The sequence below is a fragment of the Agelaius phoeniceus genome, chromosome 1 (genome assembly GCF_051311805.1).
Source record: "Agelaius phoeniceus isolate bAgePho1 chromosome 1, bAgePho1.hap1, whole genome shotgun sequence".
Classification (NCBI taxonomy): Eukaryota; Metazoa; Chordata; class Aves; order Passeriformes; family Icteridae; genus Agelaius; species Agelaius phoeniceus.
Window position 1 is genome coordinate 3,997,413 of NC_135265.1, and position 27,500 is coordinate 4,024,912.

At 39.0% G+C, this 27,500-nt stretch overlaps 1 protein-coding gene across 2 annotated transcripts in view; it reads right to left on the reverse strand.

The window, feature by feature from the left end:
- The window catches only part of MINDY4 (MINDY lysine 48 deubiquitinase 4), an 83,402-nt gene extending 58,979 nt beyond the window's left edge, over window positions 1-24,423 (reverse strand). The window contains exons 1-6 of one of the 2 annotated variants that reach the window (XM_077186748.1): window positions 24,267-24,423; window positions 21,858-21,977; window positions 19,993-20,195; window positions 16,873-17,131; window positions 15,393-15,805; window positions 39-97 (exon numbers count right to left, since the gene is read on the reverse strand). In XM_077186748.1, coding sequence (XP_077042863.1) covers window positions 39-97; window positions 15,393-15,805; window positions 16,873-17,131; window positions 19,993-20,195; window positions 21,858-21,977; window positions 24,267-24,305 — 1,093 coding nt within the window. In that variant the 5' untranslated portion in view covers window positions 24,306-24,423. Of the gene's footprint in view, window positions 1-38; window positions 98-15,392; window positions 15,806-16,872; window positions 17,132-19,992; window positions 20,196-21,857; window positions 21,978-24,242 lie in introns of both variants that reach the window. The other variant, XM_077186698.1, reaches the window with a different exon arrangement.
- Between the last annotated feature and the right edge of the window lie 3,077 nt (window positions 24,424-27,500).

The following is a 27,500-nucleotide window of genomic DNA, read 5'->3' on the forward strand; positions in this document are numbered from 1 at the left end:
TGGCAAAATCCAATCTGAAACTTGACCCAATAACTTACCCAATTCTAGGGCTTCTTTCATCTGGTCTTCTTTACAGCCAGTGGATGTTGGAGACCTCCTACACGAAAATTAATCAAGAAATTAATGACAAAATGTTCATTTTAAATGAGAAAAGGTGTTTGAGTAAACAATAAGAAATAGGGAGCATTCCCACACAAACAAGGATATAACTTTTACATGTGTGTGTGCATATATATATATATATATATATATATATACACATATATCTCGGTATTTTATATACATATTTTTTTATTTATAAATTTTTTTTATTATTTTCTATAAAAAATAAATATATGGTCTAAGAAATAAGTGGTCTTAGAGAAAAGCCTTTTTCAGTGGAAGAAAGCTGCACTCCAGGAGTTTATCAGGAAAAGCAGCCAGCACAGAGCAATACCCTGTGTTTGATTTGGGATTTCAGTCTTGTTCCAGCATCAATCTCATTTCATCTGTGTGATATGACAGATCAGATCATAAAATGAAATTTAAATCCCTGACAGGGATCAGGGTAAGATTCAAATTAGTCCTTAAACTACTTGAAATATCCAAATAATAAAAGTGGGAATAGGCCTTAGGCTGGCTCCTTTACCAGGGTATATTTTTAATCCTTTAAGAGGGATCAGTTGTTCAACTCCTCTTGTGATTTAATTGTATATTACACAATTAACAGAGTAAATTTCTTATGAATAACTGATAAAAGGACTAAGCATTTAAACTTGGCTGTGAAGCCAAAGCTGAAATAAAACATTTGATTTTTGGAAACAAAATGGGTTTTATTCTTCCTGTTGAAATCACACCAAAACGAATTCAGAATCAAGGAAAACTTTTCAATAATCGTTTCTAAAAATGGCAAAAATTGACCCTTTTTTTTCTTTTTTTTTTTCCCAAAAAAGCAATACTGTATCATTGGCTTTTGCTTTGGAAAAAAAGGAATTGCACTGACAATCCTTTCAAAAATAGAATGGAATAGTTTCCTCAGCAACATTCTTTGTAGGCACGATATTACAGCAACAACTGCTGTCATGTCACATACTTTCCATGAGCTTAATTTCCTTTTCAGAGAATGAAATAATAAAACCAGAATACAGACATATCACACTCAGGATTTGCCCAGTTTAAAGGCATTTTGGCAGCTTTCTCACAGATACTATTTGATACTATAAGAACAGAAACACTTCTCTTTTCAGCTATAAATAAGTTAAAGGACGGAGGCAATGAAATGTGGGTGGCCCTGATTCAGGCCAGACAGAATGGAAATGAATCACCCACATTCTAGGAATTTCAGGTAAAAATAAATGGAAGGCCCAGCAGGTCAATAAAAATAAGAAGACTGAGAGCAAGTTTGTACAGTGGCATAAGCAGCCCTGAGCTCCCATTGAGTATTACTGTATTTGTATGTGATACAGAATTGAATAGAGTTGATTGTGGTGCATTTTACAACACAGTCAGATCTCCCCTTGGTGTTTCCTGGCATGAATTTCAGCTGAGATTCCCTTCCCATAGCTGCTTGCTGCTATTTTCCTCTCTCCTGGTCAAGGAAAGGGTCTTAATGACAATAAATTCACCAATAAAATACTTTTCAACCAAGTCACGTCACTCAGGCATAACCAAAAGCCACATTTTCGTTTTGCCTGAGATTGCAAACTGTTCTCTCTTCTTTTCTAGGTCTTCTTCCCAGTCAATCCATTTCCATCTAATTTTGCAAGAGTTTTTAACACCTTCCAAGGCTAGCTTGGACAGGGCATGGATCAAGCTGGTCTAGTGGGAGGTGTCCCTGCCCATGGCAGGAAGATCTTTAAGGTCCTTTCCAACAAAACCATTCCGTGATTTTGTGATTCTATGATTCTATGATTCTGTGATTTTGTGATTCTGTGATTCTGTGATTTTGTGATTCTGACACTTTAATGCAACACTAGAGTTTCCATTTCTAAACGAAAATCCAGCCCCTCATGGTACAATTCACATGTAGCTCTCCTGGCACCAGTTTTTGTAGTGTTAATTCTCTCTGGAAAGTCTAAAAGATGTTGGTTCTACACCCATTCCAGGAAGAACCAAGCCCGGGATGCAAAGTGCTCGGAATTCTCAAAGTTGAGAATTCCCATCAAGCTGAGGAAAGCACTGACATCCGAGATTAATGTTGGGTGTTTTCTGCTTAAGTGGGGTATTTTTGCAGGTGGAGGTTCCCCTCCTTGAGGGGAATTTGTGTTTCTCAAAACAGCCAGGACATTTATTGCAATTTCCATTTCAGCACAGGGCTGCTGTTCCAGGAAAATTTATTGTAGGTGTAAAACCAATTGGTTGGAGCACTTAGGGAAGGGGGAAGTCATCCATCATGGCAGGAAATTGGGACAGGAAGAAAATATGTTTCATTCTAAACACACTATACAGTACTTTCTCTAAATATTTGAACATTCCTCTCTGGCCTCCAAGCATTGGAGGAAAATGGATTTACAGAGAAAAGTGAACTCGCAGAGAGGGAGCTCCTTGGCACAATAATGGATGTGCATTCCACCATTTCCTATTTACACCAACACTCACAAGAGGTCAAGTAAACAAAGGGGCCTAAAAATTAAACATCAGTGGCTTTAAGGTGACTGTGGTGGTAAAACCCATTTTCATTGCCAGATCACAACAGCTTTTCTACTGGATGTAGAATAGGCAGACATATCTGATATTCTTGGAATAGTGAGCAAAATCTGCAGAGTAGATAATTAAAAAATAGCCTCTAATGCTGTTTGCCAAAGGGTTAAAAAGGCCATTCTGTGGTGCAGCTTGTCACTGCTTTGGGGCACAATTATAAAATCAGAATTATTAAAAGAAATTGTAAAGATGCAAAGGACATGATCACAATCAATGCCAGACAATATTTTTCTACAGGAAAAAGGTCTTGTCATGAGAATTTAATATAAATTCTATCCTGTTGGCAAGGCTGGTTGGCAAAGGTAACAGAGGTTCGTGCACTTAATTTCCTCTAATTTCCTTTTCAGTGAAGACCTGCATTTGATTTGAACATTTGCAATGTGAAAAATTAACTGAATTTTTAACTGAAATTTTTAACTGAACAGATAGATTTGTGAACACTGACAGATATAAAATAGGTAAATGAGAAACTTGGCATTGAAAGGGTAATTTCTAATAGAAGTGGTCACTTCTGATAGAAATAGAATCCTCATACATGAGTCTGCATTTGTCCTGCTGAATTTTACTAACTGTGACAATGTGAAATCTTTGTTGGGAAGGTTTGTATATAAAAAAAGAATTACTATAATCACAGGTTGAGCTACAAGGTGGTTTGAGGTGCCTGATAAGTTGGGCTCACCTGAACACAAAGCTCATCCATAGGCTATGAGTAAATATTTATCTCCAGCTACAAAATCAGAATTATAATAAAAATGGAGCTGCTTGGTTCCTACTGTTCTCCACCAGAGATTCTGGAATGTGAAATTCCCTCTGGAACTTCCAAGGAGCTCAGTGTGAACTCACCATTGTGTTCAGCAGCTCTAAACTGCTGTCAGCAAAATAAACAAGAATCAGTAAAATTTAAAAAAGAAGGAGATAAAATTCCACTAAATAAAAATGCACAGCACCCACAAGACACTACATAGAGCACAGAAAAGGGTTTCCAGATTTTAGCACTCAATTCACATCACTGGAGATGAATCCAACCCTCTTTTCTGTTCACCATCCATAAAGTACCCTTTCTGTCTGGTTTGGGCCCTCAACTCTTAGGCCATTTAATTTTTAAGGATGTGGAATATTTGGTCTTCCATTTCCTGTCAGAAACCTCACATTTTTAACAGTCCAAACCATTGTAACAATATAAATTATCTTCCTGAAAATTAATATCAACTGTTAAACTGTGAGACAAAAGCTTACACTGAGGATGGGGTATTCTCTTATCTTATTATTAAAAAAAGGTGAATTCAAAAAACAGGTCACTGGTGAGCCCACAGAGATTTTACCTCCTGGTAAAGTAATTTTAGGGGTAAAAAGGGGTAAAAAACTTCCTTGTGCCACCTGCACACAAATGATTTTTTTTTTAGGAGCAAGTAATGCCACAGAGTCATGGAATAGCTTGAGTTGGAACACACCTCCATGATCCTCTAATGCAAATTCTCAACTGACTGACTGCATTTCAGGCAACAGGCTGGACCTCTCCAGATTTACCTCCTTTCCAAAAATAAAGAAATGATACAGAAGCCATTTGTCATTTCCAGTAATTGCAAAGTCCCTCTTCCTATGGAGTGCAGGAAAAATACTAAAAGGGCAAATGGCAGCCCCACAGATGTTACACCGTGGGCTCTGCTGCCATAAATCCATTGGCACCACACAAAAGTCACAATAGTTTATAATTTTATTTTAGGCCCTTTTTTCCGGTCCAAGCATTACATTATAAAAGGTGTTACACAACTCCAGGCACTTGAAGGTTTTCACTCCTGATTTGGCAACCATAACCTCTCTTTCCACCCATGGGTGAGTTAAATCCGTGTTCCCCATGGGTGAGCCAGTTTTGTGTGACAGACATTCCTCTGCTGCCAGCTGGGTGAGTCAAATCCAGGCTGACCCCCTGGAACACGGGATCAGAGCCCCTCCAGGAGGCTTTGGTTCCTCTCTCCAGGAAGGTGGGGCTGCACTGCTCTCACCATGTTTCCTGCCTTCAAACCCACTCCAAGCACTGGAGATGAGGCAAAGTGGGGCTGAAGGACAACACAGAGATCCCAGACAAAGGCAGAAGGACATGTGCCAATGTAATTTACTCCTGGGCTGCTCCAGCACTGCTCTCACTGTGTGCTCCAAAGCACTGGAGATGATGCAAAGTGGGGCTAAAGGATAAACCAGGGATCCCAGACAAAGGTGAAAGGAAATGTGCCAATGTAATTTACTCCAAGCGTGCTCCAGCACTGTTCTCACCATGTTTCCTGCCTCCAAAGCCACTCCAGAGTACTGGAGATGATTTAAAGTGGGGCTGAAGGACAACACAGAGATCCCAGACAAAGTGGAAGGAAATGTGCCAATGTGATTTACTCCTGGGTTGCTCCAGCACTGTTCTCACCATGTTTTCTGCCTTCAAACCCACCCCAAAGCACTGGACATGATGCAGAGTGTGGCTGAAGGACAATGCAGAGACCCCAGATAAAGGTGGAAGGAAATGTCCCAATGTAATTTACTCCAAGGCTGCTCCAGCACTGTTCTCACTGTGTTTCCAGTGCTCCAAGGCACTGGAGATGATGCAAAGTGGGGCTAAAGGATAAACCAGGGGTCCCAGACAAAGGTGGAAGGAAATGTGCCAATGTAATTTACTCCAAGCCTGCTCCAGCACTGTTCTCACCATGTTTTCTGCCTTCAAACCCACCCCAAAGCACTGGAGATGATGCAGAGTGTGGCTGAAGGACAACACAGAGATCCCAGACAAAGGCAGAAGGACATGTGCCAATGTAATTTACTCCTAGGCTGCTCCAGCACTGTTCTCACCATGTTTCCTGTCTCCAAAACCACTACAAAGCACTGGAGATGATGCAAAGTGTGGCTTGAAGGACAACACGGAGACCCCAGACAAAGGTGTAAGGAAATGTGACACCCTAATTTATTCCTAGGCTGTTCTCACTGTTTTTCCTGCCTCCAAACCCACTCCACTGGAGATGATGCAGAGTGTGGCTGAAGGACAATGCAGAGACCCCAGATAAAGGTGGAAGGAAATGTGCCACCCTAATTTACTCCTAGGCTGCTCCAGCACTGTTCTCACTGTTTCCTGCTTCCAAACCCACTCCAGAGCACTGGAGATGATGCAGAGTGTGGCTGAAGGACACCACAGAGACCCCAGACAAAGATGAAAGGAAATGTGATGCACCTGGGCTGCTCCAGCACTGTTCTCACCATGCTTCCTGCCTCCAAAACCTCTCCAAGCACTGGAGATCATGCAAAGTGTAGCTGAAGACCCCAGAAAAAGGTGGAAGGAAATGTGCCAATGTGATTTACTCCTGTGTGGCATTCATTCTGAAAAAATCCCTTCACCCAGGATTTTTCTCCTGGGAAGCTGAGAAGCCTCAGAGAAAAGGAAAACAATTCTTATCTCATTTGCTTCTCCTGGGTTGTGCTCACATGTGGAATGTGTTTGGAGATTGTTTACCCACGGGTGATTGTTTCATTGGATTCTGCTGGGAGTTGTTTTCACTCTTTGGCCAATCAGGGCCAAGCTGTGTCAGGACTCTGGAAAGAGTCAGGAGTTTTCATTATTATCTTTTTAGCATTCAGTAAGTATCCTTTCTGTATTCTTTAGTATAGTTTAGTATAGCATTCTTTAAAAATGCACAGCGTTTATTATATATATATGTAATATATAGATATATAATTCTATATATATACAAAATATATATATTTATTCTATGTACATATAATATATATATTTATTATATATTTATTCTATATATATATAATATATATATATATATAATTCTATAATATAGAATTATAAAGCAATAAATTTGCCTTCTGATAAGATGGAGTCAGATTCATCACTCCTGCCATCATCGAGGCATTCCCAGCAAATCCAATACTCCTGGGCTGCTCCAGCACTGTTCTCACCATGTTTCCTGCCTCCAAAACCACCCCAAAGCACTGGGGATGATGCAGAGTGGGGCTGAAGGACAACACAGAGACCCCAGACAAAGGTGGAAGGAAATGCACCAACGTCATTTACTCCTGGGCTGCTCCAGCCAGACTCTGACTCAACTCCAATTTCTAGAAACACCAGCCCAGCCCATTGCATCCCCTTCCTCTGATAGTGGGAAAAACTGATTTGATTCCTCAGGCATTGCTCACACACACACACACTGAGAATCCTGGAATAATCTGGGGCTTTCTGGCTGCTTTTAAATGAGATTAGACCCAAAAGGACCCGGCTGTGGGAGCCCAGCCCTCATTCCACAGAACTGGCTATCCAGGTGCTCAGGACTTGCAGGAACTGCTCAACACCTCCCAGGATCAAAATTTCATTGCCAGGTATTACTTTAGACAGTGCCAGCCCATCCCACACACCGATTTTGTGAGTAACACTGAAATATTGCAGCCCACCAGGCAAACAATACAGAATATTCCTAGAAAACCTACAAAAAAAAAAACTTTTACACCAAAATTCACAGTAGGAAAGACTAAAGCCAAGCGAATCTGCTAGGTAAATAATGTACATTACAGAACTTTGCTGGAACTATTTTACCTTTCAGTTGGAAATTCAATTTTATTTTTTTAAAAATAGCATTAAAGCTGGAATGTTAATTAGTGTTCTTTATGAAATGAGACATTCACATATTAACCTTCAAGAGGCACTGAATTCTCCTGTTTCACTGTGTCCAGAAATTATCAGTGCAGTCCAGAAACCTCCTGGGTTGCTTGTGCTCTGCTTTGCTGCTTACACTGGCTGAGGGAACACCAAATCCTGCTCAGGACTTGCTCAGAAACTCATGGCCAATGTTCTCTGCCAATCTCCTAATGCAGATCAGCCCAGATTGTGGCTGGGGATGATGCAGGATAAAAGGATAGGAGAGGATATTTACAGTTTTAGGCACTCAACCATCTATAATTGACAGGTATTGGCTCAGCCCTCACATGGAAAATAAGCTTTTTTTATTCCTGCTAATAACAGAGAGCATTGAATATCAATCCTTTAAGGACCATAAGACTTTCAAAATAATATTTTGAAAGCATTATGGTCCTTATAATATTTATACAATAATATTTTGTAAGTGTCAGATATCTGAAAGAACAAAAAACCAAAACAGCTAAACACCCCTGAATATATTTTTAAAGGATTTAAGGAATTTGTTTAAAGATCTGTATTTTTTTTTTCTTCTAGGGATTTCCTATTTCTATAAATAAGTTTTCAGGGCTCTTTTTTTGTGGAATATATGAAAGAGAAAAAGCAGAATTCTCACTAACACAATGGGTTTACCTGTATTGTGATTTTATAACACTGAGGACCAGGCCAAGAGCAGAAGGTGGCAGCTCTTGCCCTGTTACCTGAGAGTCACAGTGTGACAATGCCAGAGACACCCCTGAATACATGGGGGAAATATAAAACAAATCAGTAAAACCTGAGAGAAAAACAACAGCAAAAGTTCAGAGCAGCAAAGATAAAAATATTTAGCAGACAGTACAAGCTTCAGACAAAAAATGCCTAAAGGAACATGAGAAATATTTAGAGTATTTTAAAAGAGGTGAATATGTAGCAAGGAACAGAAACACCAGTCAAAAATCAACTTCAGCTATGGACAAAAAATAGCAAATGGAAGGTGAATGCAACAAAAAAAATTCCTTATAAGAACTGCTAGAAAGTGAATGTATTATCAGGGGAGAGATGCCACCTGAGTCACTTAAGACTGAAGCAGACAAAATGGAAAAAGTATTTCAGCACATATAAATATACATAGCAGTGATTAATCTGCCATAGAAAGAAATGACCCTAGAAGTTCTTTTCCATCCATAATTTCTAAGACTCTATGAAATATGAGCAATGTTCCACTTGGTGTCTGTGGCAATTCCCTAACCCAACCCCATCCATGTTAAAACACAGGGCACTGCTAGGAAAAGGCTTCTCACCAAACAAGGAGGGATATTTTGGGGATGGGAAGCACTGAGCAGTGGTGAACTCAGCAGAGAGACCGTGGCAGGAGGAGAAACCCTGGCTCTGAGCTCACTGGCACAGCCCTGGAGCCACAGTGCATGGGAGGGGCTCAGCTTTGGCTTGGGAATGATGCCTTGTGAAGGCTGACCTGGAACAGAAACTAGACTGAACTAAAGAATAAAGCAGGGATTTATTAAAAGGCCTCCATGGATCCACCTGGGGCAGCACAAGAGCCCAGCCAGGGCTGCACCCAAGATGAACCAAAATGGCCCCAAAATGCACCAGCGCTCCCGGGGTCTCTCCCTGGGATCAGTTCTGCTCCATTTGCATCTTGCAGTTCATTGTCCCATTCCAGGTTTGTGGTATTCCCATTCTTTGAATAGAGAGAGACATAATTTTCTCTCTCAGGAGAAGTATAGAAGAAAGAGAAAATAATTTTTATTTTTATTCTCTGTTCCTGCTGGTTTTGTACATGAGGAATGTGTTAGGAAGATTGTTTACCTGAAGTGATTTGGTAATTGGATTCTGGTGATGGTTGATTATGTTTAATTAACCAATCACTCAAAGCTGTGTCCTGACTGTCAGGAGACAGTCACAAGTTTTCTTCAGTATGTAATTTAGTATAGCATAGTGTGATATCTCTTTAATAGAGTATTAATGTAACACAATATAGTTTAATAAAGCAATTGTTCAGCCTTCTGAATCAATGGAGGCAGATGCCAATCATTTCCTTTGTCAGGGGTCCTGACTTTTACAATACAGCTTTAGCCCAGCCAGGGCTGCACCCAAGATGAACCAAAATGGCCCCAAAATGCACCAGCGCTCCCGGGCTCTCTCCCTGGGATCAGTTCTGCTCCATTTGCATCTTGCAGTTCATTGTCCCATTCCAGCTTTAGCCCCTGCAGTCCCACCCTGCTTGTTTTTCTCTCTCCAGCCCACGGGGTTTGTGCTCTTGGGCTGAGATTTGGATCATTTGTCCTTGGTGCCCAGCTGGAGCAGGAATTGTTTTGTCTCCCTGCTCTGTGCACAGAGCTCAGCATGCCCTGATGTGAAGCTCAGACCCACACACTAAAGCAGCACAGAATCTGAAAATATAAAAGCTACAACCTGAGGCATCAGAAAAGGCACCTGAATCCAATCTCCACAGCCATAGCCCAGTCCCTGGTGCCTGGAATACCCCTGTGCCCTGGCAGAATGCAGCAGCACAGCCAGGCTGCAGCCAGGCACAATCAGGTAATTGAATCCAGGGGATTGCTCACAATGCAAGGATGAGTGCAGAATCCATTATCCTCCCTGCTCCTGGAGCTGCACACATCCCATGTCTGCCTCTGGACAATGGGATTCACTGCTGCATCCCTCTGCTCACCAATGGCAAAAGGAAATTTCTATTTTGACGTCACGATACTCCCAGTTCTTTGTGCCTTTCTGCTTCTGAGCCATTCCCTTGGAGTTCCTAGAGAATATCTTTAACTTCAGGTCCTTTTGTTCCCTTGGTCCAGTTTTACCCTTTTTTTCTGATTTCAGTGCTCTGATTTTAATTTTATGCTGTTTTTCCTGGAACTGGGGGAGGGAAGTTGGTTGGCTTTGTATGTGAAACCCAGAATTTCAAGCATCACATGTTCTTCTTTGTAACTACCAGAAGAGAAATGGAGCTGTAGAGACCAAATCTGCCCCTCTAACTCAGCAAAAGGTGGTTGCACCCCACTGCAGAACTGCCAGCTCAGATTTACTCATCCAGAAATTATTCAGCTGACAACTGGAGGGTTTCCACAGCACCACCCCAGTTTGCACTGATAGACTTAATGGAAAATTAGGAAAACACTTCAGGGGCTGCAGGAGCAACAACTGCAGCATGACACTGTAGTCAAGACAAAAGAACTGTTTCTCAACTGTTCTGAAGTGGGGTTTTCTTGACTTTTCCCAATTTTGTTTGCTCAAGCTGTGAAATGGGGAAATCTTGACCTTCTAACCCCAGGTAACCTTCCCAAAAAAGTCATTATTCATTGTGGCTTTATTTCTGGAAAAGCAATACCAAGTCTTTAATGCAAAGACAGTCATCAACTTCAACACCCATTTATTTTTTATAATTTCTAAAGATGGTGAATTCCATTCCACTCATTCTTTATTCTGTGTGCTGAGATTAATGATAAATATTCCCCTCCAGTAGGGGATTCAGCACCAAGGAAAACCACAGGATGATTCAGAGGTCACCTCAAGATATTAAAGGAAGCAGAGAACCTTTCCTTGCTGCCATTCCAGGCTCTACCCAGGACAAAATACTCAGGAAAGTCTTCATTAATTTGCTCCCTGTGACCTGAGTTATGTTCCCTCAACATCATCTCTCCCAAGTCCCTATAAATCTTAAGAAATCACAGACACAGCAATTTTTATTTGGAATCTTGGACTGGGTACCTTTAAATTTAGGTTTTTATTCCCTTCAAAATCTCTTTAAAAAAAAAAAAAGGTAGTGAATAATCCACATTTTATTTGGCCTTGCACTCAAATAAGAGGAACAGAGACTCAACAAAAAAGGGGAATACTCCTTAGAAGATGAAAAATAAACAAGAGCATCAAAATTACCTGAAAGGGGTTTCAAATTCTCCACTGAAGTGGCACTGAGACATAAATGTCATTTTTAATTTGTTAAATAAAACTGCTGAGAAGGAGCAGGGAGGAATGACTGACATATTCCTGTATAAAAGTGTGTGCACTGCTTGCACAACATCACCACATCCCAGCATTTAAAGCCTGGCTCCAAATAAGATGGAAACTCCCTTTTTCCAAGGAATCACATGGAAAAGACAAGAGGTCATGGGTACAAACCACTCCTGGGGACATTCCAATTGGACACAAGAGGAAAATTTTTCAAGAGAACAATCAGCCATTGGGACCATCCCCCAGGGAAAAGAGCTGAATTCCCAAACCCTGGGCACTTTTAAGATTTGGAATAAAGGGTGCTGGGTCACCTGGTCTAGACTGTGCTTTTTCCAAGGAAGGTTGGACCAGCTGATCCCTGAGGTCCCTTCCACCCTGATGTTGTGGGATTCTGTGAATTGAGAAATTGAACTGGCTGCTTACAGCTGAGGATCAATGAGGATTTGCTGCCACCTATATGCTGCTTTTCTCATAGATTAATGAAAAACAAAAATTCTAAAATAAAACCCACCTGTAGAATCTGGGTAGGTATGCAAACTCTACAGCATAATATATATTTTTTTTATTAAATAATCCTTCATGACCTGGCAAAAAATATAATCATGGCAATAAAGAACCATCATTGACCCCTGTAATTTCTTTCATTAAAAGGTGTGAGTCAAAATGCTGTACATCTGCATTTCCCTAGGATATTTTACAGCCAGGTATTCTTTTAAAGCTTGGCAGTAGTTTTACTTCCAATTTTTTCTCCTATGTTTGCACAGGATGCCTTCAGCTTGCATGCTGTTACAGCACTTTTGGTATGGGAGAAAAGAGAATCAAAAAGCAAAGTAAATGGAAGGAAAAATAAGATTTATCTTTAGTTTTCTATGGGAATCAAAACCAGAATTGCAGATGCTGTGAATGAGCCAGCTGTGGTTAATCCTACAGAGGTTTTCAGCTGCTCATCTAAATAGTTAGATTGGGATTTAGTAACAGAGAGTGGAAGAGGATCCAGACAAATACCTGCTGTATTTACACTGCAATTTTTCACTGTATTACCACAATTTTTCATGCTTTAAAATGCTCAATCACTTTGACCAAAACCTGCAGGATTTGACTGAAGGGAAATAAAAGTTTTGCAAGAGCCAGGCCTGATATTGTGGGTATTTATTTGGAGCCTCTATTCCTCCCTCTGACCTCCAGGAGTCCCAGCAGCCCCACTGGGTTCTGTGGGTGCTTCCAGGAGCTCCGAGCTCAGCAGGGACCAAATGCTCTGCTGTGATGTTCATGAGGGTCCCCAGGATGAGGTGAGGGATGAGAATTTGATTCCAAGTTCTCAGAATAATATATCTATAATTATAATATATTATAATATATAATTATAATATAATAATATAATTGTATTATATATTATATATTTAATATATATTATTAATTAATTATATTTAATTTAATTTCTTTAATTTATTTAAATATATATTATTAATATATATTTAATTATAAATATTTATAAATATAATACATTATTAATAAATATAATATTTATTAAATATATATTAATAAATATATTATTTTATTAGTTTATTAAATATGTATTATAAATTAATATATAAATATATAAATTATTTATAAATATATAAATATAAAAATTTATATAAATATATAAATATAAAAATTTATTAATTTTATTTTAATAAATATATTATTTATAAAATATATATAATATATTTTTATATATTATTTATTTATATAAATATCTTTATTTTATTTGATTTATATTTAATTTATTTAATTAAATATATATTATTAATTAGTATATATTTAATTATATATATTTAATATATAATTATAATACATTATATAATATATAATATATATTATATATAATTGTATATTATATTATATTATATATTAGAAGTATACAAAAGAAACAGAAAGGAGACATCAGAAGGCTAAACAAGAAATGATAATGAAAGCTCGTGACTGACTCCTCAGAGTCTGACACAGCTGATGGTGACTGTTTATCCAAACATGTGAATTGTTTTTAATTCATAACCAATCTCCAGACCACATTCCAGAGGAGCAAAACATGGAGAAGCTGAGGCTTCTCATCTTCCCAGGAGAAGAAATGCTGCCAAAGGGATTTTTCATCGAATATCAGGGTGATGCTCTGCTGCCTGCAGCTCCCCCTGCCCGGCAGGAATGAATAAAGAGAGGGCTCTGCTTAGGAAAGGGCTCCCTCTCCTGCTCCTGCTGAGACCAAAGCAGCTCTGAGAGGGAAGGGAATTGTTCCCAAATCCCTCCCTGCCTGCAGGGCTGGAGCACAGACAGGATGGCAGCACATGCTGTGGGTCACCCCCCTTGCAGCCCAGCTTCTCCAAAGGCTGGGAAGTGCCAGTGTCCAAACACATCCGAGTGAACCACAGAATGACAGAGCTGTTCAGGTTGGAAAAGATCTCTCAGATCATCAAGTCCAACCAGCATTGCCCTGTCCACCAGCAAACCCTGTCCCCAAGTGCCACATCCACACAGCTTTTGAGCACTTCCAGGGCTGGTGACTCCAGCCTGTTCCAATGCCTGACCATCATTTCAGTGCAGAAATCCTCCCTAATATCCAAACCAAATCTCCCCTGACACAGCTTGAGCCCATTTCTTCTCCTCTGTCCCTGTTCCCTTGGAGCAGTGCCTGATCCCCCCGGCTGTCCCCTCCTGTCAGGAGCTGTGCAGAGCCACAAGGTCCCCTCTGATCCCCTTTTCTCCAGGCTGAGCCCCTTTCCAGCTCCCTCAGCCTCTCCTGGTGCTCCAGAGCCTTCCCCATCTCTGTTCCCTTCTCTGGGCACCCTCCAGCCCCTCAAAGTCTTTCTTGTCATGAGAGGCCCAAAAATGACTCCAGGACTTGAGTCAGTGCTGAGTAGAGGGGACAATCCCTGCCCTGGCCCTGCTGCCACCCTGTTGCTGACCCAGGCCAGGTGCCATTGGCCTTCTTGGCCACTCCTGGCTGAGCTCAGCCACTGTCACCAGCACCCCCAGGTCCCTTCCCACTTTTCCAACTTTTCCAACCACTCTTCCCAAAGCTGTGGTGCTGGTTGGGGTTGTTGTGACCCCCTCGTAGGACCCAGCTGCCAACAAGGGAGGTTTGTATCAGACTTTTCACTGGTTTTTAGCAACAGTCTTTCCAGGGAATTCCACACAGGGAATTCCACCACCCCTCTGAGGCTCATCCATAATGAACTCTTCATTCATTGATTAGCCAATACCAGGAATAATACACTCAGGGGTATTTAAATAAAATTTAAAATATTTAAATATTTTTTTATAAAGAGGCAGAACTGGTGTATGAGCTTAGCATGGTCCTGGATGCAAATTCCAAGTGGGATTTGGTTGGAGATAGATTTTAATATTAAAATTTAAAATATTCTCAGCTTTGCTGGGGAGCTGCCAAAGGCCACTGAAGCTTTCTTCTCTACCTCAATTAATGCTGAGTGTGAGGAAAAAATCATCCTAAGAGTGGGAAGGATGAAGTGGTGGGGCAGCACTACCTTATAGGATCAGCCAAGCTGTATGAAACCAGAGCTTTAAGACTTTAGACTGTGGTACTTTGGCCTATTACACATTAATCTTTTACAAATTAAATGAATGTGGAATGCTGGCACTGTGAAATGCTCTTTTCAGCAAATGTTTGGTCAGATAGGAAGCAAGTGCCACTCCTGGCCCACCTGCAGCTCCAGCAGATCCCCAGTTTGATAATTCCCACAGCCCCTAACTTATAAATGTACTTATACCTATAATGTGTAATTGCTTCCTTCTCAATAGGGTCCTCACATATGGTATCTCAATAAGAAATTAAACTGGAAAACAAAATAGCAATAATAATTTTAAGAAATCAGTGTTAGTGTATAAATTTAAAAAATGCTCCCACTCTTACATTTTATGCAGAAAAAGCAAAAAAAATTAAAATATCAATTAAGAACATAAGATAGAGAAAAGCCAAAAATATATATTTGGAGGGAGACACTTCTAAAACTTTTATATCACGAAAGAGTGCAGAAAAATAATAAAAAACTCTGTTTTAGCATAATATCCCCAGAAATACTCTCACCTGTGGCCTGACAACCGACTCTCAGTTTTCCTGAGGGATCTTTCCTTCTTTTCTCTCCCAGTCCCTGAATGTCTGTGAGGGACACTCCCTTTAAGGCTTTTTTCACTGCTGTCTGCACCAGAGCTTGGAAGGGATTTCCTTTCTTCTGTCTTGGCCCTCTCTCTCTCAGACAGCAGCTTGGACACAAAGTCCTCTGGATCTTTGGGGCTGTTCCTTGGTTTTTCAGAGGCAGAACTGGTGTGTGAGCTTAGCATGGTCCTGGATGCAAATTCCAAGTGGGATTTGGTTGGAGATGCTTTGCTTTCCTGCAGATCAGGGACACTCAGGTCATGCTCCTCATGCTCCTCACCCCTGGGCTGGGCTGTGCTGCTGATGCTCGTGGATCTTTTGGAAATCCTCCTTTTTTGGGGATCCTGGAAGAAAGTGCCATGAAAACCACAGATTAAAATTTCACCTTGATCTTTAAATAACCCAAAAAGCAAAGGAAAGCTCTAACACTGATTTCTGAGCTGACCTACTCATTCCTTTTTAGGAACCAGGACCTATTCCTTCATTTTTAGGAACCAGCTTAGAGAGTAAATCAGATTTTTTTAAAAAACCAGTAATAAATAAGACAAACGCTTTCACTTAAAATTTGACCAGTATTAAAGATGCTGACTACCATTAAAACATGTTTTCCATGGTCTTACCAGGAAGAACAACAAATTACCTCCTAAGAGTTTAATTTTGGTATTGTATCTAGCTCAGGAAATCAACACATAAAGGATATTTTGCTGGTATCTACCCTACAGGTATCTAGTCTTTACTTCTGAATCAGAGATATTTACAAATATCCAACTAATTAATTCAATTTCCATATGCTCTTCAGCACTACCTAAATGTCACAGTTAAATATTTTAATTTCTCATTATCACGAGCTTAATTTTACATTGGAAAAGTCCCTGTCATTATATAAAAGAAGCATAAAGGAAAAAAAAAATAGGCAAGAAATTTTTAACTGTGCTTTGAAAGCACTTCTTGATGGAATATGGTCTGATTTGATCAATTCAGAAACATATTTTCAACTGAAAGCAATTTTCAGTTCCAAACTACTACTGATTAAATCTGGGGTCTTGGAAACACCAGAGTAAAACAGATCCTGTGAAGGTAACAAAGTCATTTTCATGGGAAAAGTGGAAAACCCAATCTGTCGAGAGGTTTCAAGAGTGGGCAAGAATTATACAGGAATTCAGTGACCTGAGATCACAGACATGCAGGGGGTGGTTGCCTGCAGTGGTTTTATCTGAAACTCTGAATGAAGCAGAACAATTTCCCTAACTTAGCCCTTCTTTTCAGCCTGCAGATTTAATAATGCATTAACATGCAGAACATGTAAATGTTAACAGTTGAACATTATTTGCAAGTGATTTTTTTTTATCCCAGCAGGCTGGATATAAAACCCATGGGCAAGCCAAACATTCTGTACAGTGCTGGCAATCACCTCTGGAGAACTTGCCACTGGTCCAGCCATCATCCCTCTGGCAATGAGACCAGCCCTGGGCCTGGACTTCTCCTTCCCTGTGCATTTCAGCTCCTCAGAAACCACAGCTGCTTTTAAATCCTCTTGACTGTCTTTTAACTTCTTGTCCCAAGCACAGGGTGAGTTACTGCTGTGGGTTGGCCCTGGGTGGCATTTTTCACTTCTGTGCTGATGTTTTCTGGGTGGAGGGATTTTATCCAATGGGTTCTCAGCGTCATACCTAGAGAGAAGAAAGAGGAAAAGCTTGAAACAGCAAAGTTATGCACAAGGAAATTAATAAAACCAGATAATTAGAGCACTGCTGTCAAATTAAGATCAATTTTACCTTGAAATGGTAATCAAATGCAGCCACTTCTCACCTACACACTTGGAAGTAGGACTTCAGAATATTATTTCATCATTATTATGTGTCACAATTGGTTATAATATGGGCAACACCATCCCATGATTACTTATTTTGATGTAAAAAGGGTTCAAACTGAGAGAAGGGAAATTTACATTGGATATTGGGAAGAAATTCTTCCCTGTGAGGGTGGGCAGGCCCTGGCACAGGGAGTCCAGAGCAGCTGTGGCTGCCCCTGGATCCCTGAAGTGCCCAAGGCCAGGCTGGATGGGGCTGGGAGCAGCCTGGGACAGTGGGAGGTGTCCCTGCCATGGCAGGGGTGGAATGGGATGAGTTTTTAGCTCCCTTCCAGCCCAATCCTTTCTGTGATTGCATGATTGTATATCATAGCAGAAAGTACAATTTATTTGTTATATCAGACAGGTCCTAAGCTACAACCAGCAGCTCCTGTTCCTTCTCCATGTTTGAAAATTTAACACTTTTGCTCACATTCTCTGTTCTCCTGTAACTTAGACTGACTCTACTGACCCCTCTCATTCTCTGTTTAGCTGTAGAACACTTATTTTAGTCCAAAAACAAAAGCACTTTTGTGCTGGAAATTATTTTACTGAATAGTTCCCGGTTCCCTGTCTGTTTATAAATTTATAAATTCTGTATAACTCAAAAACACTGGCCTTCCTTACTAAAAAGAAACGAGTCCCTGAACTTGCTTTTCCCTCTGGGATGTTTTCCTCCATCCTAATTCACTGTAAAGCAGCTCCATAAGTTGAAACATCTTGTACCACAATCATGTTTCTTTTACTTAACCCATTTTTCCAGGAGTGTGTCTCGTGTGGTGAGGACACGCCGTGGATGATGCCTTGTGCAGGCTGACCTAGAGCAGAGGCTGGACAGAGCTAAAGAATAAAGCAGGGATTTATTAAAAGGCCTCCATGGATGCACCTTGGGCAGCACAAGAGCCCAGCCAGGGCTGCACCCAAGATGAACCAAAATGGCCCCAAAATGCACCAGCGCTCCCGGGCTCTCTCCCTGGGATCAGTTCTGCTCCATTTGCATCTTGCAGTTCATTGTCCCATTCCAGCTTTAGCCCCTGCAGTCCCACCCTGCTTGTTTTTCTCTCTCCAGCCCACGGGGTTTGTGCTCTTGGGCTGAGATTTGGATCATTTGTCCTTGGTGCCCAGCTGGAGCAGGAATTGTTTTGTCTCCCTGCTCTGTGCACAGAGCTCAGCATGGCCTGATATGAAGAGCTACAGAACTACACACTGAAGCAGCACAGAATCTGAAAATATAAAAGCTAAACCCTGAGGCATCATGTATGTAAACTGAAGGGAGCCTGATCTGCCTCTGGAATGATCAGGAAAAGCAAGGACTGCTACTCCCAACCCAGCTCCACATAACCCCTCACTGCCAAGGGCTGCTGGCTCAGGGGCTGCTTTCAGTTCCAGGCACTGACAGCAACCCCCAAGAGCAAAGTTAAAATCAAAACAGACTCATTAATAATGAACCAGTGCAGGGTCATGTCTGATTCAACTTTCTACCCCTGACAGCATGGTTAAAAGTTACACAGGTGGTTGAAATTAAAACTGATTTCAGGCACTGCCTGGCTGATCTTGGCAATCTCTGGTTTCCCCTTGCCCAAAGGGGATGGCAAGGGTGAGGCTGAGCCTCAGGGCAGAGGGCAGGGTTAGGTTGGATATTGGGAAGAAATTCTTCCTTGTGAGGATGGGGAGGCCCTGGCCCAGGGTGCCCAGAGCAGCTGTGGCTGCCCCTGGATCCCTGGAAGTGTCCAAGGCCAGGCTGGATGGGGCTTGGAGCAAGCTGGGATAGAGGAATGGGATGGAATGAGATGATATTTAAAGTCCCTTCCAACATTAACACTGCTGTGCCCTCCCAGAGCAGTGCCAGGAACTCCCCTGTGAGACAGACCCATGAAAGGGAAAGAAAAATGGAATAAAAAACCAAAAAGACGAAGAAAAAAAGAAAAGGGGAAAAAAAAGCCTTTGCGCTGCCTCCTTTTCAAGTGTTGCTTCTGAGCTCAACTTAAAACATCTTGGCTTTCTGCCCCTATAAGAAATGACTTCATGGGGTTTTTTTCAGGCACTGATGCTCAGACTTGGCTGCTTTGAGCATGCTGCATTTAGGATGAAGAACAAAACCTGATTAATTCCCTGAGGGTGGAGGCTGGGAAGCTGAATTACACTTCTGTGCCCATTTTAAAAGCCTCCTATGGAGGTACAGGGCTGTTAATCCTCTTTGAGGCATCAATAAATTACAAACTTGGTTACATGCTATTTTCAGGTATTCTGCAAGGTCTGAACCCACACTATTTGTAACAACACTGAATTTAAGACAGTAAAACTTGCTTTTGGAGGCAAGCAAGGCATGAATATACCTGTAGTTTGAGCACAAGTGGCTTGTTTTACCTCCAAATCTCTTTAATTTGAGTATTTCCAATGTAAAAGGCATGAATTCTCCTATTTTGATGTGCCTCAGTGACTGAAAGATGCAATTGAGGTTATCAGTCTTCATAACTGGCAGAGAACATAAAAGAAAAGTTTTGAAGGATAGCTTGCACAGGAGATTTTCATAATCTAGAAAATTAAGTTTGTGTTATGAGGATAACTAATAAAACCACACTGAGCTCAAGATACAAATGATAAAACATTTAAAACTCTTCCCCTTCATTAAGAAAAAAATAAGTGCATACACAGGGCAAGGAGAAAGAAATCAGGCAGTACCTGGAGGCCTGAGCTTTGCTGTCATCCAGAGCACTGGCACTGCCATGATCCTCATCCAGGGTGTCAGGGGGCTGGGATGCTGAGCTCTTACTCTGAGGAGCTGCCAGAGCAGAGCTGGAACCAGAGCTCCTGGAGGTGCCACGGTGCTCCAGGAAATAACTGGTAATAATTTCCAGCAGTGTCTTCAGTGGGTTCTCCTTTGCCTGGCCAAAACAGAGAGAGAGAGTGTGGGAAATGGATTTGGAGGGAATTCTCCGAGCCTGACAGAAGGCTCACACTGTGTGTGTGCATCTGTGTGCAAACTCTGAGATGGGAAATGCTGATTTAGAAATGCCATGGAATAGGACAGACATTGCTGAGGGAGAAATGGAGCCAGAAACAAACTTAGAAATAGAACTGTGAAAATTTTTCAAGAGAACAATCAGCCATTGGAACCATCCCCCAAGGAAAAGAGTTGAATTCCCAAACCCTGGGCACTTTTAAGATTTGGCATAAAGGCTGCTGGGTCACCTGGTCTAGACTGTGCTTTTTCCAAGGAAGGTTGGACCAGCTGATCCCTGAGGTCCACCCTGGTGTTGTGGGATTCTGTGAATTGAGAAATTGAACTGGCTGCTTACAGCTGAGGATCAATGAGGATTTGCTGCCACCTATATGTTGCTTTTCTCATAGATTAATTAAAAACAAAAATTCTAAAATAAAACCCACCTGTAGAATCTGGGTAGGTATGCAAACTCTACAGTGTAATATATTTTTTTTATTTTTTTTATTAAATAATCCTTCATGACTTGGCAAAAAATATAATCATGGCAATAAAGAACCACCATTGACCCCTGTAATTTCTTTCATTAAAAGGTGTGAGTCAAAATGCTGTGCAATTGCATTTCCCTAGGATATTTTACAGCCAGGTATTCTTTTAGAGCTTGGCAGTAGTTTTACTTCCAATTTTTCCTCCTATGTTTGTACAGGATGCCTTCAGCTTGCATGCTGTTACAGCACTTTTGGTATGGGAGAAAAGAGAATCAAAAAGCAAAGTAAATGGAAGGAAAAATAAGATTTATTTTTATTTTTTATTTTTATCATGAAAGATGCATTGGAGTGAGACCCATGAGAGGTAATTTTAGATGATTGGCTTTAAGGCATTTTCAGCATGGTGTGGTTAAAGCTGATAGGACAAGAAACACTTTATAATGTATTGTAATTAGGAAATAATTAACTTCTGATTGTGATGGTGTGAATGATAACCTCTGTATTGTCTCAGCCTTCACATGAGACTGAAAACGGAATAAAAGTTTTTAAAACACCTCTCAGTTGGCCCAGCTCTGGGTCAGAAAAGGGAATATTCTGACAGTAAAGTTGTTGGTGACTATTGAAATGCTGTGTTAGTCTGGCTGCAGGGCATGGTTTGTAGAGTGTACTGAACATTTTAACTGTTTCCTAGAGTTACCTGAGGGTGCATCCCAGGAGTGACTGTACAAACAATCCAGGGAAATGGAAGATGGCAGCTAGAGAATGTCAAGAGCTCAAAGGTGCAGCTGTGTTAAGTGAAGGAAGCAGGACACAAAAAACAACCTGTCACAGTGATTTCTGACCCTCATTTTAGCTAAATATGCCAAAATGTGGAAACTGTGGGGGAATGCCCCTTTTCTACACTGGAAGAGGGTTTTTTGAAGTGGCATTTATAGACTTTACATGAAGACACCAAAAGCATTGTGGTGCCTGGAGTTATGCGTGAACTGTTGATATTGCATCTCCAAGGATAACAAATACTGCACGTGTAATTTCCATCTGCTGTGCCATACAGAAATGGAAATGCAAATGGAAATGGGCATGCAAGGACCAGATGGTGGTGCCAGACATTCCCTCACCTTGTTCTGTTTGTACAGGGAGTGCAGGTGCAGGACGTTCCTGAGCTCATTCCTGTTGTTGATGCTGAGTGCGGAGCGGGGAAGCTCCCGGTCCATGGTGCTGATGGTTTTCTTCAAACCCTGAGAAGGAAAAGTGTCAGACCCCAAAGCTTTTACTCTGGGTTTTGCTGGGTTTGTGGATGGCAGCAGTTTGTAACCAGGAAACCCTCAGAACCTGTGCTGTAATGATAGAAAATTGAATTATAGCAGCCCATGGATGTGGGAATAATTGAGGTGGCTACATGAGATGGAAATTGCTGGACAGAAAAAACCAAAAACCTCTATGCAGGTGACTTCAGCTGCTAAACAACCTCCTAAGATTGATGTATGAAATGTATGAAAAGCCCTGAGCTGAAGTTATTCCAGGCAGCCTCAGGTTGGAAATCAGTCAGATCTCCATGGCATCAGCTGCTTTGGGGTCTTCAGCTTTGTGGTCAGCACACCCATGGGCATCTCAAAGATAAAACCCATGAGCATCTCACTCTCTGGGGAGAGGCACTGATTTATTGTGAGTTGGATCCCAAAATAATTTGAGTGGTACAACACCAGGCTACTATTTTGAGAGAGAAAGCCCTGATTCCTTCTGTGGAGGGTTATTGTCACAACAAAGGATTTCTTTTTCTGCTGACAGAATGTCTGGCTCAGATTTATGAAATTGAGGGCAAATTGTGGTAAATAAAGGATCATCATCCCTGTAGGCTCTGATGTGCATGAAAGATCTGGGGGGAGCAGAAGCACAAAGGATTATCAGTGCCCCTTGTTTGGAAAACAGGATGCAAAACATGAGACTGAGGTTTGTGTAACATTTAATGAGGCAGTGGCTGCTTAATTTCTGATATAACTCATTCCTGACACAGGGGGTCCAACATCAGCGATATTTCCTAAGGACTGAACATAAATACAAAATAATAGGTGCTACACAGAAATGTGAAGGTGGCTTCCAGTCTGATCAATCCCACACTCCCCACATGCCTGTGTAGTCCAAAATCCAAAATTTGCTTTATGGTATTACATTTGTGACAGGTCCAATGGCTTCTTTCCTCCCCTTCTCTCAATTCCTTTCCCTGCTGCCAAAAAATGGGTTTTCTGCTGAGTTATTACTGAAAACTGGGGGGGAAAAAATGCATGTTAGCAATTTCTCTAAAACTGTGACCTTTTGCCTTAATTAAAAAAAGAAATAAATATTATTTTTAAAATAATATTAAAAGTATATAAAATATAATTATATTTATAATATATATGATTTTAAAATAAAATTATAATATAAAATATACAATTATATGAAATAATTATAAAGAATTATTTAAATATAATATATAAGTAATAGAATATAATATAAATAATATAAATAATATAATATGTAAGTAATATAATATTACAAATATAAATATAATATAATATTAATATTGATAAATATAATATTATATAAGTAATAAATATAATATATTTATTTATATAAATATATATATTTATTACTTATATAATATTATAAATATATATTATAAATATATTATGTTATATATAAATATATTATATTATATATAAATAAATATAATATAAATAAATATATAAATAAATATGTATAAATAATATAATATAATATATATAAATATAATATAAATATATATAGATATAATACAATATAAATAAATATAATATATAAATATAAATATATAAATAAATATAATATATAAATAAATATAAATAAATATATAAATATAAATAAATATAATATAATATTATATATATTTATATATAGACAGATATAATATGATATATTATATTAAAAATTACATTATATATTTTATATTTTATATAAAATTATATTAAAATTGGTTAAAATACTTTTTTAAAAATAGGCTTTGTATGCCTCTTGCAAATAGAAGGACAATAGCAAAAGAGGCAATTAACGAAGGAAAAAAAAAAAAGAAAAAAATTAATTCATTTTTTTAAGCCCAAAAACCTGCAAACAACACGAAAACCCAAACTGGAGGCGCGTTTCTCGATTGAATTCGCAGTCTCGCAGGCGCGCGTGGGTAAGGATGCGCTTCCCCCGAGGAGGAGGAAGCAGCTCCATCAGCGGCAATCACAGGGCACTGTGGGAGATGTAGTCCGGCCGCTCAGCCCGGCGCTTCCCCCGTTCCCACCGAGCTGATTTGAGCTCGGATAAAGCCCCGAGCATCCATCCCTGCATCCCCTTTGCCCCGAGCATCCCTCCCTGCATCCCCTTTGCCCCGAGCATCCCTCCCTGCATCCCCCTTTGCCCCGAGCATCCCCGAGCTCTCCTTGCTCCGCTGCCATCCCCAGCGGGGCTCGGCCGGCAGGAAAGGCACCTTTCGAGTTTACCTTTCTACTGAGAAACTCTCTCACCAGTGATGCGGCCACTTCTTCCACCAAGGCGTTGTCCATGTTTTAAGGCGGAAAAGGAGGATTTGGGGGTGCGGGGTTGCTGCTGCTGGGGCCGGGGCAGCCCCGCGGCGGGACGGAGCCCGCGGCATGGGAAACACGGGGAGCTCCTCCCACGGCACGGAGGGAGGGAGGGAGGGAGGGATGGAGGAGGAGGGATTTGGGATGGAGGGAAGTTGGAGGAAACGGGGGGAAAAAAACAAACAAAAAAACCAAACCAAACAAAACAAAACAAAAAACCAAAAAAAAAAAAAACCAAACAAAAAATAAAGCAAAAAAAAACCCCAAAAACAAAACGACAGCAAACAACCGACAACTGCCACACCCCCCCAAAAAAACGCATGCAAAAAAACAACAAAAAAAACGCACACAAAAAAAACCAAGAAAAAAACCCACAAAAAAACTCAGCAAATAAACAAAAAAAAACCCAAAAAACACACAGAAAACAACCGAAAAAACCTAAGAACCCCAGAAAAAAACCCCACCAAAAAACCAGAAAAAATCCACAAAAAAACCCACAACGCCCCCCAAAAACACAACAAAAGAACTCAAAAAAACAAGAAAACACACATAAAAAAACCAGAAAAAAACAACAAACCCCAAAAACAAAGAAAAAAACCCCAAAAACCGCACACTAAAACACCAACAAAAAAACCACAAAAAAAGCAAAGAACCCCCCCCCAAAAAAAACCCAAAAACCCACACAGAAAACAACCGAAAATAACCAAAGAACCCCAGACAAAAAATCCACCAAAAAACAAACAAAAAAAACCCCACAAAAAAACCCACAACCCCCCAAAAAACACAATAAAAAAGTCCAAAAAACAAAAAAAAACATAAAAAAACCACAAAAAAAAACAACAAACAAACCCCAAAAACAAAGGAAAAAAAAACCAAAAAACACACACAAAAAACCCAACAAAAAAAACCACAAAAAAACAGCAAAGAAACCCCAAAAAAACAAAAACAAAAAAAAAACCCAAAAAACATACAGAAAACAACCAAAAAAAAACCAAAGAACCCCAGAAAAAAAACCCCACCAAAAAACCAGAAAAAATCCACAAAAAAACCCACAACACACCCAAAAAACACAACAAAAAAACTCCAAAAAACAAGAAAACACACATAAAAAAAACCAACAAAAAACTCCAAAAAGCAAAGAAAAAAACCAAAAAACACACACAAAAAACCCAACAAAAAAACCACAAAAAAACAGCAAAGAAACCCCAAAAAACCAAAAACAAAAAAAAGAAAAAAAAACACACAGAAAACAACCGAAAAAAACCAAAGAACCCCAGATAAAAAACCCACGAAAAACCCACAAAAAATCCACAAAAAAAAACCCACAACCCCCCCAAAAAAACACAACAAAAAAAACCTCCAAAAACCAAAAAAAACCCACATAAAAAACTACAAAAAAAACCCAAACAAACCCCAAAAAACAAAGAAAAAAAAAAACAGAAAACACACAGAAAACAAAAAACCGAAAAAAGCAAAGAACCCCAGACAAAAAACCCACCAAAAACCCACCAAAAAACCAAAAAACAATCCACAAAAAACCCACAACGCCCCCAAAAAACACAAAAAACCCCAAAAAACACACAGAAAACAAACAACTTATAAAAACCAAAGAATCCCAGACAAAAAGCCTACCAAAAAACCCACCAAAAAACAAAAAAAAATCTACAAAAAAAAACCCCAAAAAACCAAAAGCAACTTAAATTTGAAATAAAAGAATTAAATGATAAATTATGTTTTAAATGACAAGTATAGTTACCGGTTTTCATATTTATTTAGTAAATTCTGTTTTGCAAGTTACAATTGTGAAAAACAGAATTCACTGCTTAGGGTTTTTAAAAGTTTAACAACAACAACAACAATAATAATAGTTATTATTATTATTGTTATTATTATTATTATTATTATTATTATTATTATTATTATTTTAATAATAATGATAATAATAATAATTTTGTGCAGTGCAGGAGGAGTATGCCATATAAAATTCCAATAATAATAATAATAATAATAATAATAATAATAATAATAATAATAATAATAATAAATTATATTATTATATTTTAATAATAATTATTATAATTATTATAAATACATAATTACTATAATTATTATATCTTAATAATTATATTAAAATATATTTTAATGATTATTATATTTATAATTATTATAATTATTATAAATATTATAAATATAAAAATTATTATTATTATTATTATTATTATTATTATTATTATTATTATTATTATTATTATTACATTACTATTATTGGAATTTTCTATGGCAGACTCCTCCTGCACTGCACAAAATAATAATAATAATAGTAATAATAATAGTAGTAGTAATAATAATAATAATAATAGTAATAATAATAATAATAATAATAATAATATTTTAATTGGATTAAAAAGGACAATATGTCCAGTACTGGGGTGCTCCTTGCCAAGAGCCAAAGAACACACCTGGCTGTACAGACACTGTTATTTTATGCTGTTTTTCTCTAAGATACAAGCATATTGGTGTGTTTCATGCATTATTCAAATATTCTTTGGAACTTTCTGATATTTTGAGAACTCCTTTGTTTGACTTCTTCACACTCAGGCTTACTGCATGACATCCTGTGGGTCAGCTCAATGTATTTTATTTCTTCTTGTGTCTCCATCCTGCTGTTTCACATCCTCTGATAAGGGTTTAGTGTGTCCTCCTGAAATTCAACGTGGTGTTCTCTAATGGTGCTCTGGTTTGTGTCAGGGTTATCACTTGGACAGGTTGCTCAGTGCATGGCTTGCACTGTTTGAGGTACACAAAAGCCTTTTCTTTTTCCTTTATGTTTTGCTAAGGCCTATAACACAATAAATTCATCATTTCCATAAGTGATACATGGATATTATATTCATTACATATATATATATATATATATATATATATATATATATGTATATGTGTATATATATGTATATGTATATGAATATGCATATATTCATATATGTATATGTATATGAATATACATATATTATATATATGTATATATATGTAGATGTATATGAATATACATATATTCATATATGTAGATGTATATGAATATACATATATTATATATATGTATATATATGTAGATGTATATGAATATACATATATTCATATATGTAGATGTATATGAATATACATATATAATATATA